The sequence below is a fragment of the Rhinopithecus roxellana genome, chromosome 2 (assembly GCF_007565055.1).
Source record: "Rhinopithecus roxellana isolate Shanxi Qingling chromosome 2, ASM756505v1, whole genome shotgun sequence".
In the NCBI taxonomy this organism is placed as follows: Eukaryota; Metazoa; Chordata; class Mammalia; order Primates; family Cercopithecidae; genus Rhinopithecus; species Rhinopithecus roxellana.
The window spans coordinates 37,518,491-37,534,133 of record NC_044550.1 but is presented as its reverse complement, the minus strand read 5'-3'; the positions used below and the strand labels follow the sequence as shown (position 1 = coordinate 37,534,133).

Below are 15,643 nucleotides of genomic sequence, written 5' to 3'. Positions count from 1 at the left end.
ATTTATCCCCTTCCTTCTACTGCTGTCCACACCTGTCTACTAATTGTGCACAGTTTATGGCAGGTGTGCCATAAACCCTATAAAGGCATACATGGAACCCTTTAAATTGACAACTGTTTATATCTTATTTTCTTCCTCACAATCTACATTACTGAAATTAGTTTATTTTTTGTTTAGACAGAGTCTTGCTCTTGTCGCCCAAGCTGGAGTGCAGTGGTGCAATCTCAGCTCACTGCAACCTCCGCCTCCCAGGTTCAAGCAGTTCTCTTGCCTCAGCCTCACAAGTAGCTGGGATTATAGGCATGTGCCACCATGCCACCTAATTTTATATTTTTAGTAGAGATGAGGTTTCACCGTGTTGGCTGGTGTTGATCTCCCGACCTCAGGAGATCGGCTTGCCTCAGCCTCCCAAAGTGCTGGGATTATAGGCGTGAGCCACCACGCCCAACCTACTGAGATTAAAATTTTAGAAGGAATGAAAATGTTGTGGTATATTTAGCATTCATTCTGAGCTTTTCAGTTTGAAAGTAAATCAATAAATTGTAATCTTAGAATGGTAAAATTTGAATCATCAAACTACCCATGGTTATTAGGATTTTTCATCTATACCTGGGTACAAAGATGGAGTCATTTCCAGTTGGTAAAATGTAATAATATCTTTGGAACAGTGAAAAATGAATGCAACACAATGCAAGTAATGAAAAACAAATTGTTGGAATGTGATACAGAGTCTATACTTGGGGCTGCAAATACAGTTGATTTGGCAAAACAAAAAAATGATTGACACAGTTACTCTAATAACTCCTTTAGAAATGTTCATTTTAAATATTCTTACCATTTAAAATGCTATTTGGTATTAGGCCACAAGCATCTAGAACGATAAAATGTTTATATCCTTTGAATGACATTTGATAGTTCATCCTGAGGAAATTCTCCAAAATTCAGGAAACAGTTATATGAACTAAAATATTTATTGTAATGAAATTTGTCACTTTGAAAAATGGAAAGCAATGTTAAGTAGATGCAATACAATGTATATTTAGTGTTTTTGGCACTAAGGTTGCTTTCCATGTTTCTTTTCTTTCTTTCTTTCTTTCTTTCTTTTTTTTTTTTTTTTTTTGAGACAGACTTTCACTCTCATTGCCCAGGCTGGAGTGCAGTGGCTAAGCACAGTGCCTCATGCTGGTAATCCCAGCACTTTGGGAGGCTGAGGTGGGCGGATTACCTGAGGTCGAGAGTCGAGACCAGTCTGACCAACAATAGAGAAACCCCGTCTTTACTAAAAATACAAAAAATTAGCTGGGCGTGGTGACACATGCCTGTAATCCCAGCTACTCAGGAGGCTGAGGTAGGAGAATCACTTGAACCTGGGAGGCAGAGGTTGCAGTGAGCTGAGATCACACCATTGCATTCCAGCCTGGGCAACAAGAGCAAAACTCTGTCTCAAAAAAAAAAGAAAGAAAAGATAAATGGAACGCAACCTTAGCATCAAAAACATTGAATATAAATTGTATTGCATCTACTTAATTAGTGAGGATTAAACATTATGTTTTGAAGACTGTGTAGCAATATGGGGAAATTATGATAGAATGTTAAGTAAATTAAAGGCTACATAATTATATATAGACCGATTATGACAAATTTTAAACCATGGATTGGGGAAAAATTAGAAGAAAATAAAGAAATACATCAAATTCCAGCCGGGCACGGTGGCTCACGCCTGTAATCCCAGCACTTTGGGAGGCTGAGACTGGTGGATCACCTGAAGTCAGGAGTTTGAGACCAGCCTGGCCAACATGATGAAACCCCGTCTCTACTAAAAATACAAAAACATTAGCTGGGCATGGTGGCGGGCGCCTATAATCCCAGCTACTCAGGAGGCTGAGGCAGGAGAATTGCTTGAACCCAGGAGGCGGAGGTTGCAGTGAGCTGGATCGCGTCACTGCACTCCAGCCTGGGCGATAAGAGCAAAACTCCGTCTCAAAACAAAAAAGAAAATGAAAGGACGTCAAATTCCAACTATAGTTTTATTATGATGGTAAAAGCTGGAAGCTCTTTTATCAATTTCCTGTATTTCTCATTGTCTTTTAATATTAAAAATAATATAGATGCATATGTATATATACATATACTAAATTTCTTAGTTTGATGTAAATTTTTAAATGGTTTTGTGACCATAAAATGGAGTTTTTTCATTGTATTTTCCACTATAATTGCAAGCTGTGCCATGGTGTTTATTAATGGAGCCTTCCTTGAAATCTTGTAGTTCTACTGCATGTTAATTGGCCTTGATGGATATATTAACACACCAAGTTGCTTAATTATTGAATCATTTTGGAAGTGTTGAGCACTTTCGCATACTCTCCCAAAATGTGACCTCTAATTTTTAAAGTGTTCACCTTCTTAATGCTAACTAGTATGAATTTAAAACACATGAATTATGTTTTGTTCCACAGGATCTGCAACTTGAGGAATTAAAGCAGCAGGTTTCCACATTAAAATGTCAAAATGAACAGCTCCAGACGGCAGTCACACAGCAAGTATCTCAGATCCAGCAGCACAAAGACCAGTATAATCTTCTTAAAATACAGCTAGGTAAGTGTAGCTGAGCCATCACAGTGATAGCACCCAGGTCATTCTTTCCTCAAGAGCTGGACAAAGTAAAAGATTATTTTTGTGGACTAGTATTCTTCTAACCTTAATCATGGTGACAAAAAATGTAAATCGGAGTTTAAAGCAAAATAGCATGATAGTTAAGAGTAGTTAAGACTGGACCTTTAGAGATTGAAGTCCAAGCTTCTTGCTACCTGTTTATCTGGCCCATTGATTCTCAACCATGGCTGTATATTAGAATCTCCTGAGACGCTTTTTTTTGTTTTTAAATACCGATGCTGATACCACAATAGTGTTTCTGATTTAATTAATCTGGAGTTAGGTCCAGGGATCACTAACTAGTACAAGCCCACCGGGTGATTCTAATGTATAGCTGATTAAGAATGACTGATGTAATCTTTCAGTTTCCTCTTCTGCAAAATGGAGATAGTAATAACGTTTGAGAACTAAATGAAGTAATAAATGAAAAATTTAAGTTGTGCCTGGAAAATGGCAAGAGCTCCACTGCTTGTAAATAGTATTATCCTACAGTGCTTGTGAAGATTTTTTAAAGGGATTTTATTTTCTCATATTCAGTTGACAGAATTGGAATTAAAATTACTGTAATTCTTAATAATAGATCACCAGGCCATGCAGTTTAGTCAAGGCTGTGCTGTTTTTTCTCCCAGAATCCAGAAAATATTATCAGTTCACTATTTTTATCAATATACCATTCTGCAAAGATGAAATGTGATTGCAAAAGTGCTGCCAAAGTAATTGAATTAAGAAAATTATATATTTGAATCTTCTAGTTCAAAAATGAAAAGCTTAAGTTTCCCATTGGCTTTTAAAATGTTATGTCTAACAGGAAAAGACAATCAGCATCAAGGTTCTTACAGTGAGGGGGCTCAGATGAATGGCGTTCAACCAGAAGAAATTGGTAGATTGCGAGAAGAGATAGAAGAATTAAAAAATAATCAGGAACTTTTACAGAGCAAGCTGACTGAAAAGGACTCTGTGATTGAAAATTTGGTAAGTAAATGTTTAAAAATTTAAAATAAGAGTTCAGGAGTGGTTCTCATTATACTGCCTTTTTTTTTCTTTCTTTTTTTTCCTTGGATCTCTTAGGCCAGAATATCATATGTTAAGATTTTACAGGATGGGCTGGGCACAGTGCCTCACGCCTGTAATCCCAGCACTTTGGGAGGCTGAGGTGGGCAGATCACCTGAGGTCAGGAGTTCGAGACTAGCCTGTCCAACATGGCGAAACCCTGCCTCTACTAAAAATACAAAAATTAGCCAGGCATGCTGGCAGGCACCTGTAGTCCCAGCTACTCGGGAGGCTGAGGCAGGAGAATCTCTTAAATCCAGGAGGTAGAGGTTGCAGTGAGCCGAGATCACCCCACCGCACCCCAGCCTGGGCAACAAGAGGGAGATTTTCTGTCTCAAAAAAAAAAAAAAAAAGATTTTACAGGATGAGCTTTGGAGTCAAACTGTTTAAGCTTCAATGCTTCCTGGCTCATTGAATTTAAGCAATTTAGTTAACCTCTTTAAACTTGCTTCCTGATCTCTAAAATGGTAGTGGTAATGTCTAGTTCATTGTTGTGAGATTTAAGTGAAATACTTTCTAATACATAGAAATTATTTAATAAATGTCTACTTTTATGCTCTTTCTCCATATGAACGCAGGTAAATGCTTAGATTTAATAAATTACAATTTTTTTTTGTTTTTTTTCTTTAGAGACAGAGTCTTGCTCTGTTGCCCAGGTTGGAGCACAGTGGCACGATCTCTGCTCACTGCAACCTCCACCTCCCGGGTTCTAGCAGTTCTCCTGCCTCAGCCTCCCGAGTAGCTGCGATTATAGGCTCACACCGCCACACCTGGCTAATTTTTTGTATTTTAGTAGAGACAGGGTTTCACCGTGTTGCCCAGGCTGGTCTTGAACTCCTGACCTCACGTGATCCTCCTGCCTCGGCCTTCCAAAATGCTGGGATTACAGGCGTGAGCTACCACACCTGGCCTACAAATGGATTTTTAGCCATTAAAAAGTTGTAGACAATATGTGCTGTGTTGAATTTGTATCTTGGGCATAAAAATTAAAATGTTGATGTGAATTTTTTGGTAAGCACACGTATGATATAGTTTATATGTGTACAGTTCTGTTTTGTTCTTTCTCATCTCTTTATACCGTGTATATTTTATAGCTTATTTTTGTGCTATTTGTAGAAATCTTCCCAGACATCTGGCACAAATGAACAGTCTTCAGCAATAGTTTCAGCTAGAGATTCTGAACAAGTTGCAGAATTAAAACAGGTAATTTTCCACTTTGATCCAATTCTACTTTGTCATGTTTTAATTATACTAGAATAACAGCCCTATAGTTTCACAAATCTAGAACTGTATTAGCAGATGTAAGTAAAATTTAAGTTAAGACAACCATTTGAAAATCCAGAAGCTATTTCTATTTATATAATAATGGTACTTTGCTTTTTATTGTGTTTTTTTCAGAGATATTCTTCTTAAAAAATCTCAGCATCTCACCCGTGTTATTTATAGATTATCAGTGAACTAACAATGAAAAATTTAAATTTATGACTTGCAAATATGAAAATGTAAAATCTTATGCCTAATTTTCATATACTATGATAATTGCTTGACTGAATGTATGGGGTTTTTAAACTGTTTTGTCTAAAAAATACTGAATTTTAGAATTGAAAAAGAGAAAAACAAAAGGTAAACTTATGTATATCTCAATTAAATGACTCCAGCTAAAAAGTAAAATAAACTTTTTCTGCGGTAATTTATAACATCTAGAAAAGCAAATTAAACTGTTTTCTACTTGCTTATAGTATTTATAAATTCCTGTTAAACTAGATCATACAGATTTACTTTTATCCAATGAAAAAATTTAAACGTACTGTTCAAGAAAAGAATCAAAAAAGAGAAATGAACTGTGTACACTTACAATTAAATAATGTAGCAATTAGAAGAAAACTCTAGAGTATATTATCCCCAAACAGGTTCTGGGGTTTTTTTCTTTCCTCCTCTTTTCTTCTCTCTCTTTTCTTCTTTCTCTCCTTTCTTTCTCCTTGTTGCCCAGGCTGGAGTGCAGTGGCACCATCTCGGCTCACTATAACCTCCACCTCTCAGGTTCAAGTGATTCTCCTGTCTCAGCCTCCTGAGTAGCTGGGATTACGGATGCCTGCCACTGCATCTGGCTAATTTTTTGTATTTTTAGTAGAGACAGGATTTCATCATGTTGGCGAGGCTGGTCTTGAACTCCAGACTTCAGGCAGTCCACCCGCCTTGGCCTCCCAAAGTGCTGGGATTACAAGTGTGAGCCACTGCGCCTGGCCAAGAAATGCATACTTTTTTTTTTTTTTTTTAAATCCAAGCAATACTAAAAACGTGACCATCCTTACTAACCTAGGACTGACTGACTTCCTTCTCCCTCCACTAATCAACTGGCCCTAGTCCACTGACATGGCTGCTTTGAAAGAGAAATGACTGAACATAGAGAAATTTTGTCTTATTTTGATAATGTCCATGTACCTCAGAGTAGATTCTAAATATCTGACCTTTGTTTAAAAAAGGAATCACTTATCATTGAGGATTTTCAGGTCTCCAGTATTTGTTCACAATGTTTTATTTGTGTGGGAAGGTTAATATGCTCTTTTGGTTTTATTAAGTCTCCCGATACTAGAACTGTATTAAAATTAAAGGGAATTAAGTTACTAATACATAGTCTTAGTTTGTAAATCCTAAGTAAAAATAAGCTATTTAATTATGCTTCCCAGTGAAACTTTAATTAGATATTTTTATAGAAAGCAAATTGCCTTTTATTTTACTTACTCCAGTTTACTTACTTTTATAAACTTTAGATTGTTTAAAAAAAATGTATTTTTTAAGTGACAGTTTTGTTTTTTATAATATATAGTAAAATACTATATACAGAAAACTATAACTCATTTTAATAACTAAACAAATAATTAATTAGAAAAGCCATAAATGTACATGATAGAAATTTTAAAGAGAACCAAAAGAAAAGAGCCTTTAACTTGCCATTGTCCCACCACTTACTCAGTGTCTCCAGACATTACCAAATGTCCTTGGAGATTGGGGGATATGGGGAGAAATCACTCCTGCTGACAGCCATTTTTATAATTGCCTTTCTTTGCCTGTACTTTTTTGGAGGGAGGAGAGAGTGAGAAGTTTGGAAATTCAACATTAATAAAAACTTTCAATTAATACCCTGGTTTTCATTATAGTACTGATACATTCATCTATGTTTGGTGGTCCCTAAAGATGTCCTGTTTTGCCCAGTCACATAATAAACCTCAAGTCTTCATCTAGGAAAGGAGGAACAGTTGCCTGATGCCTAAGATTGAGACAGGGATCTGATGATCTATTTCTTAAATAGTCTTTTAACCAGCCCTCCAGTTTTTAACCTCATTTTTATCTGTACTTCCGGAGGTATCTAATGATACCAGTTCCCAACCTTTCTGGTAGTTAATGCATTCAGTGTAAGTCAGGTACTATCTTAACTTTCTCAGTGGTCATCCTAGCTTTCAGCTTTCTCAGGTGTGCTGAGTTAGTTACCACTGTTACTGGCTTTCTCAAATTCCCCAATTATATTGCTCTCGTCTATAAGAGAGCAATATATGTTTTTGTTTGTGTAGGTTTCTCCTCTCTCCCTGCCATCCTTCCTTTCTTTCTTCCTTCTCCCCTCCCTTCCTCTCTTTATGATTTTTTTTTTTTTGGCATGGGGGTTCAGGAGGGAGCAGAGGTAAATGAATGTGTTGAATTTTCCATCTTGAACCCAAAGTTCAAGAATAGTTCTTTAGAGTTAGATATTAAAACTAGGAAGTTGTAAATCATATTTTAGATGTCTCTGTAAATATTTCCTTGATGAAATTAATAACATTTAATGTTATGACTCAACTATTTTTGTTTCTTAGGAACTGGCAACTTTAAAGTCTCAGTTAAACTCACAATCTGTGGAGATCACCAAACTACAGACAGAAAAGCAGGAACTGTTACAGAAAACAGAAGTGTTTGTAAGTAATTTCTGTTTTTCCTCTGGAAGGTAATAAACACAAGGTTGATGTATTATTTCTTAGCCACAATGAAAAAGAAACAAGCTCATCAGATAGCATCTTCTCTTTAGATTACTTACTAGCCGGTGTTTAGTAACATCGGCTTTGTATTCATGGTGGCAGTCCTTTTATAGTCAGTCACCAGATTAGTTTATTCAGGTACTTAAGAGTTTATTTTGCTGGTATCACATTCTATTTCTGTCCTTTCAGTCCAAGCTGGCAGTTTTTCTGCTGTCATAAAATATTCAAAAACGCTTACTGTTTTCTCCAGAACATGCTTCCTCATACTTTTGCAATATAGGTAAACTGACAATTTTCCAAATCTTCTAATTCTGATTCTTTTTTGCTTAGCAATTCCTTCTTCAATTTATTCTCTCTTCTCTCACATTTTACTTTAAGCAACAAGAAGAAACCAGGCTGCACTCCAACACTTTGCTTGGAAACCTCAGCAAAATATCCAAATTCATTATTTACAAAGTTCTGCTTTCCACAAAACACTGCAACGCTATTTGGCCAAGTTATTTGCCACTTTATAGCAAGGATTGCCTTTCCTCCAATTCCCAGTAATGTGTTCCTAGTTTTCATCTGAGACCTCACCAAAAGCACCTTTAACATTCATATTTCTGCCAGCATTCTTCTCACTATGACCATGAAGCTTCTCTCCAACTCTGCTCTTTTCTTTCTGAGCTCTCACCAGAGTCACTTAATCCATATCTCTACCAACAGTCTCATCAAGGTGATATAGGCTTTTTCTACCATGCACCTCAAAAATTCTTAAAGCCTCTACTCATTACACAGTTCCAAAGCTATTTCCACATTTTTAGATATTTGTTGTGTCAACACCCCACTTCCTAGTATTTTAGAAAAAAAGACAAGGAAAGACTGAAGAACTGCTATTCAGGAGTGCCTTCTCTAGCACTTGAGAAAAGATTTGCATTTCACTAATAATGATATTTGGCTCAATTTATCTACCTATCTAGGATGATAGTATGGACTTTCAGGAAATTTATGAAGGAAAGGCTTTGAAAAATAATCTGTGTTTATTAAATGCTGAGTTACAGTTACATTAGAGCTGACTTGCTGATTACTTTTCTTGGCTTAATTACCTTGAGGCACCTTAGCCCAGCCTTCCTCGTACTCTTAAGAGGTTTGATGCTCTTCCATGTGGGAACAGCTTGTCTGACAGTGGAGAGCACTTTGTTGCACATAAATACATGAGGAATTATATTTTCTGTTATTGAAAGTAAAATATCAAAATGGCAAACAAATTAAATAACCACTTTGGGAGTTCATGTTGATTGTAATGTTTAAGAGACATCTTTTTTTCCATTTCTAATTTCAGGCAAAATCAGTTGAGGTGCAAGGAGAGACCCAGACTGTAATAGCCACCAAAACTACTGATGTAGAAGGAAGACTGTCAGCATTATTACAAGAGACTAAAGAGTTAAAGGTTTGTTTTTGGTGCAACTTTTGTTTACTGTGTATAATATGAAATGAACTCTAGGAAATGTTATATGTCTTTCAAATTCTTAGTTTTATGAAGAAAGCTAATAATGTGTAATTTTATCTCATAATATTTTCACTCCTATATTGATGATTTAAGATGACACAAATGAAGACTTTTTTGTTTCAGGTGTTTTTTTGCGGGGAGGGGGGGGGTTTGTTTGTTTGTTTGTTTTTTTGAGATGGAGTCTCGCTCTATCACCAGACTGGAGTGCAGTGGCATGATCTTGGCTCACCACAACCTCTGCCTTCCAGGTTCAAGCGATTCTCCTGCCTCAACCTCCTCAGTAGCTGGGATTTCAGGCACCGGCCACCACACCCAGCTAATTTTTGTACTTTTAGTAGAGACGAGGATTCGCCATGTTGGCCAGGCTGGTCGCAAACTCTTGACCTCAGGTGATCCACCCACCTCAGCCTCCCAAAGTGCTGGGATTACAGGCATGAGCTACCACGCCCAGCCTGTGTTTTCTTTTTAAGATCAATATCTAATCACAATAACAAAACAAGGAGCACAAATTTAGCTAATTCACAAGCCACATGTAGATTTTCCATAAGCTGTGGAACACAGGAACATTAAATCCTGTCAGCATATTATTGTATGAAAGAGACATCAGAATAAATAACATGAAGAAAGGAATGAGGTCACATTAAGGAAAATAATGTATAATTGTGCTTTTTGGATTGTGGCCAAATTATTTTATTTTTAAACCATAGATTTTTATTTGAAGCTATTTTCTTTTCATTTAATTGTATGCTTGAAGTTGGGATAAAAAAATTTTTTTAACTTGAGCTTCGAGTTCTAAAATTCTGGTGCTAATCAGACTTGTGCTATAAAATGCTTTGTATTTCTGTTTACTCCTCTGATTATCTGAAATGGTAATACTTTTGAGACGGAGTCTCGCTCTGTCACCCAGGCTGGAGTGCAGTGGCCGGACCTCAGCTCACTGCAAGCTCCGCCTCCTGGGTTTACGCCATTCTCCTGCCTCAGCCTCCGAAGTAGCTGGGACTACAGGCGCCCGCCACCTCGCCCGGCTAGTTTTTTGTATTTTTAGTAGAGACGGGGTTTCACCATGTTAGCCAGGATGGTCTCGATCTCCTGACCTCGTGATCCACCCGTCTCGGCCTCCCAAAGTGCTGGGATTACAGGCTTGAGCCACCGCGCCCGGCCGGTAATACTTTTTTTAAGTCTCTTAAAGGTTTTTTGAGGAATAGCTAACTAAAACTGTTTTTTGGATGTTCAGCTGTTTTTTGGCAATAACCATTTTTGATGAACAGTCTAACAAATTCATGTTACTGTGTGTGTTAAACCTCCTATACCCTTAACCTCCACCCCTAAATTCCTTAGGTTGAACAAGTACAGTGATTTGTCATAGAAAGAAACTATTTGTTAAAAACTCTAGGAAAGTGAGTGCTAATTTTAGATTCCTGCCTTTCACCTTTCTTTTCCTAGAATGAAATTAAAGCTCTGTCTGAGGAAAGAACTGCCATTAAAGAACAGCTGGATTCATCTAATAGTACTATTGCCATTTTACAAACTGAGAAAGACAAACTAGAGTTGGAAATTACAGATTCTAAAAAAGAACAGGATGATCTCTTGGTGCTCTTGGCCGATCAAGATCAGAAAATACTGTCATTGAAGAATAAACTCAAGGATCTTGGTCATCCAGTAAGATTAAAATGTCTCCAAAAATGATTTGTATTATGTTTTAGTGTAATGCATTTAAAAGATTTTTAATGTAGCATGGAAAAGTTGTGCCTATATTATAGTAATGGATATGTAGGTTCATGAATGTGGTGCCATCTGTACTGTTTTCACTATTTTCATTGAATTTACTTAATACACAGATTAGGTTCAGTTTTCAGTACTTATAGACTATTTTCTTTTGGACCTTAAGCCTAGAAAGTGAATTGATTTGATTGATAACAAGACTGTTGTCACCCACGTGTGTCATTATCTTTTGCCATGTTTGGTTCAGATTTGTGTGTAAAGAGGTGTAGCCATTTATCAGCAAAGTTAACTGATACGTCTCATTCATATTAGAAATGACAGCCTTCAGCATCAAATCAAAGAAATCAGATGGCTTATATTCTAATGTAGTTACTAGAATACAAAATTTGTCCAGGCGTGGTGCTCACACCTGTAATCCCAGCACTTTGGGAGGCTGAGACAGGAGAATCACTTGAACGCGGCAGGCAGACGTTGCAGTGAGCTGAGGTCGCACCATTGCACTCCAGCCTGGGTGACAAGCAAAATTCTGTCTCAAAAAAAAAAAAAAAAAAATTATCAATAATATATATTGTTAAATGTTGAATGTGACATGAACAGATTTTCACAATATTAAATACATCTTTTTCCTCTAGGTTGAAGAAGAGGATGAACTTGAATCTGGAGACCAAGAGGATGAGGATGATGAAAGTGAAGATCCTGGCAAGGACCTAGATCATATCTAGCTTTAAAATCTCTAGGAACGGTAGAGATTATATCATAACTTCGAAGATGGAATCTAAACTTTGGTTTACCTCCACGGAAAATAAAGATTTAGAAACCAGGTGGAAAACATTCACTATTAAGACTATTGATATATTTTTGTAATGTTGCCACCCATGTTGAAAACCTTAAAACTAAATTTATGTAGAACATACATCTTTTATTTAAATCCATCTGAACTGTCCCAAAATATAATTTGCAAAGAGCTTCAGACACCAAAAATATACCGTTTTAAGGCATGTGGTGGCAATGCTATTTGCCTTAGTTCATTGGTTGTTTACTTTGCAAAATTTGTGACTTTTAAGTACTAACACATTTGATTGAATGTGTATTGAATTGGAATTATTTCTAAATTCAGCGTTTGAGTCCTTAGTTGATGATTTTCTTTTAAATAAATTAGTTTATTTAAAAGCAAGATAGCCTGGGCTGGGAGTTAGTGTATATCATCAGCCCTCCATCTAATGTGATTGCTAAGATGTGCAGGATAGGACAGCTTAGAATGAGTGCCTTGACACCTACATATGGCTGCATTCCGTACCTCAGTGAAGAAGCCGAAGGATGCTGACACACAGTGATGTGGAGGGCGTTCCGGAGAAACTTTTGCAACAATGTATTAATGTGATTGGTTTTCTTTTTGTTTTAAGCTAAACATCTAAAACAAATTTCAAGTTAACAGTTCATACAACTCAGATTTCGTATTATTGTTTATCATAAAACATATTATGTTCCTAGTTTTAAAAAGACCCAAACTATGATTTATATAATTTATTGGCATTTTTGCTGAATAGGTGTAAGTCAGATAATAGATTTTAAAAAAGTAAATGAGGCAATGTGTCAAAATTTAATGTTTCATAATAAAAATAGATACGTTCACTTAATCCTTGGTCATGGTTCCCGTTTTTTTACATCTTAAAAGTATTTTATTCGTAATAAAAGGCCAGTGAAAATGAGGCAACTTCTCTTATTAGGGGTACACAAGTATAACTGAATGTTAAAAACAATCTTCTTTAAAACCAATGATTATGATTCCCTAAGATTGGAGAGGGTGGCCGGGCGCCGTGGCTCAAGCCTGTAATCCCAGCACTTTGGGAGGCCAAGACGGGCGGATCATGAGGTCAGGAGATCGAGACCATCCTGGCTAACACGGTGAAACCCCGTCTCTACTAAAAAATACAAAAAACTAGCTGGGCGAGGTGGCGGACGCCTGTAGTCCCAGCTACTCGGGAGGCTGAGGCAGGAGAATGGCGTAAACCCGGGAGGCGGAGCTTGCAGTGAGCTGAGATCCGGCCACTGCACTCCAGCCCGGGCGACAGAGCGAGACTCCATCTCAAAAAAAAAAAAAAGATTGGAGGGGGTTAGTTTGAAGTACAGAAGTAGAAGAGGTTGGAAAAGGGTTTGGATGTTTTTAAATCCAGCACTGGAGTTCTTGGCAATGAAGTTCCTGTTAAAGAAGTGGGTTTACTTAAAGACAAGATAACCTGGGCTAGAAAATAACATTTATCTGCCTTTGGGATATCTCCCAAAGTGCTGGGATTATAGGACACAAACTTTTGAAAGAGAAGGAATATCACTGTCTTGATGAAGGAGACAACCGTATATTACGGAGCACTTGTGAATGCTGCACTGTGCCCACGTTCCACCACTATTGCCATCAGAAAAAGAACTACATTACTATCACCAGACCAGCTCAGATAGGGGAGGTCTTCCTAAAGTTGATACCGCATAATGAACCATGAGTTAATGACTACCTTTCAGGCTAATGTACGGTTAAAGAAAAATGGATCAGGAGTGAGAATTTGTAAATACAGAATACCAAAGATCTTCATTAAGAAACATCAGCAGAATCAGTGCTGCTGTGCCGAACCCAGTCACTCAGGATGGCTTGGAGTAGGGAAGACAGGAGGCCTCATAGCTGCACAGTTCAGCCCAGAGCCAAAAGGGACATCTTCCTAACTCCAGCTGTAATTTTTTTGCCTGGATTGCTTCTAGTCTCCTAAACTGATCTCTCTGTCTCCATTCAGGTTATTACCACTCGTACCCCATGCTCCCACCATTCTCCATCTTCACCACAGTGAGCTATGGCAGGTGCCAACTGTTTGGAGTCCTTAGTACAGTAGATAAGATTCTTACCCCTAAGATGTTGGTATTAGGAAATGGAGCCCTTGGAAGATGATAGGGTCTTGGGGACAGAGGTCTCAATAATGGGATTAGTGCCCTTATGAAAGAGGCCCTGAAGAGACACCTTGCACTTCCACCATGTGAAAGTAGAGAGAGAAGATAGCGGTCTATGAGGAAGTGGGCCTTAACCAGACAGCAAATCTGCCAATGCCTTGATCTTGGACTTCCCAACCTCCAGAATTGGGATACGTAAATTTCTCTTGTTTATAAGCCACTTGATCTATGGTATTTTGTTACAGCATTCCAAACAGACATGACAGATGACATAAATTCAGCTTTCTCCTTTCTCACTTCGCTTTTGCACATATCTTTCCTCTGGGTCAGCCCTCTCATTAAAGGCGGCGTCCGTGTAGCAAGGGCTACAGTAGTGGAGCAATAATCATAAAGCATGAAACCTTGTCCTTATGATTTGAAACTTATTCAAGTGTAGTTTATACCTCTAGCACCCCCAAAAGAAAAGACTAATTACCCAAAGTTACTAAAAGAGGTAAAGCGACAGCCCACATTTTAATGGGTTGAGTTACTGGTCTGAAATTATGCTAACAAAAATCAAACCCCTTAATGTTTCATAGTTTCCTTACAACCAGTTAAGGGTGTCGTGATGCTCATCAGAACTATGATATTCACTGGTACAGCAAAATGTATTAAATCATTTAACTATAGGCATTGGGAACATAACGGTGAAAAAGACAAAGTCCCTTTCCTCATATAACTTACATTCTGAGTGTAAACACACAAGAATAAATCTAATAAAAATTCTACACCCAGTCTCCAACTCCCAGCGCGAGCGACACAGAAGACCGGTGATTTCTGCATTTTCAACTGAGGTACTGGGGTCATCTCACTAGGGAGTGCCGGACAATCGTTGCTGGTCAGCTGCTGCAGCCTGACCAGCGAGAGCTGAAGCAGGGCGAGGCATCGCCTCACCTGGAAGCGCAAGGGGGAAGGGGATCCGTTTTCCTAGCCAGGGGAACTGAGACACACAACACCTGGAAAATCGGGTAACTCCCACCCCAATACTGCGCTGTAAGCATACAGGCATTCCAGGAGAATATATCCCACACCTGGCCGGGAGGGTCCCACGCCCACGAAGCCTCCCTCACTGCTAACACAGCAGTCTGCCGCGATCTATCCGCAAGGCAGCAGCGAGGCTGGGGGAGGGGCGCCCGCCATTGCTGAGGCTTAAGTAGGTAAACAAAGCCGCTGGGAAGCTCGAACTGGGTGGAGCTCACAGCAGCTCAAGGAAGCCTGCCTGTCTCTGTAGTCTCCACCTCTGGGGACAGCGCACAGCTGAAGACCAACAGGGGAAGTAGCAGGAGCCGGTGCAGACGCGAACGACTCTGTCTGACAGCTTTGGGGAGAGCCGCGGATCTCCCAACGCGGAGGTTGAGATCTGAGAACGGACAGACTGCCTGCTCAGGTGTGTCCCTGACCCCTGAGTAGCCTAGCTGGGAGAAATCCCCCACTAGGGGCAGTCTGACACCCCACACCTCACAGGGTGGAGTACACCCCTGAGAGGACACTTCCAAAGGAAGAATCAGACAGGTACACTCGCTGTTAAGCAATATTCTATCTTCGGCAACCTCTGCTGCTGATACCCAGGCAAACAGGGTCTGGAGTGGACCTCAAGCAATCTCCAACAGACCAACAGACAGTCCTTCTGACTGTCAGAAGGAAAACTATCAAACAGGAAGGACACCTATACCAAAACCCCATCAGTTCGTCACCACCATCAAAGACCAGAGACAGATAAAACCACAAAGATGGGGAAGAAGCAGGGCAGAA

General features: G+C 38.7%; 1 protein-coding gene across 5 annotated transcripts in view; it reads left to right on the top strand.

Annotated features, from left to right (window-relative positions):
- The window catches only part of USO1 (USO1 vesicle transport factor), a 91,773-nt gene extending 79,215 nt beyond the window's left edge, over window positions 1–12,558 (top strand). For 4 of the 5 annotated variants that reach the window (XM_010377117.2, XM_010377115.2, XM_010377116.2 and 1 more), the window contains 7 exons: window positions 2,457–2,595; window positions 3,461–3,624; window positions 4,820–4,906; window positions 7,552–7,650; window positions 9,032–9,139; window positions 10,643–10,858; window positions 11,554–12,558. In XM_010377117.2, coding sequence (XP_010375419.2) covers window positions 2,457–2,595; window positions 3,461–3,624; window positions 4,820–4,906; window positions 7,552–7,650; window positions 9,032–9,139; window positions 10,643–10,858; window positions 11,554–11,643 — 903 coding nt within the window. In that variant the 3' untranslated portion in view covers window positions 11,644–12,558. The remainder of the gene's footprint in view (window positions 1–2,456; window positions 2,596–3,460; window positions 3,625–4,819; window positions 4,907–7,551; window positions 7,651–9,031; window positions 9,140–10,642; window positions 10,859–11,553) is intronic. The other variant, XM_030915669.1, reaches the window with a different exon arrangement.
- The last annotated feature ends 3,085 nt before the right edge of the window (window positions 12,559–15,643 follow it).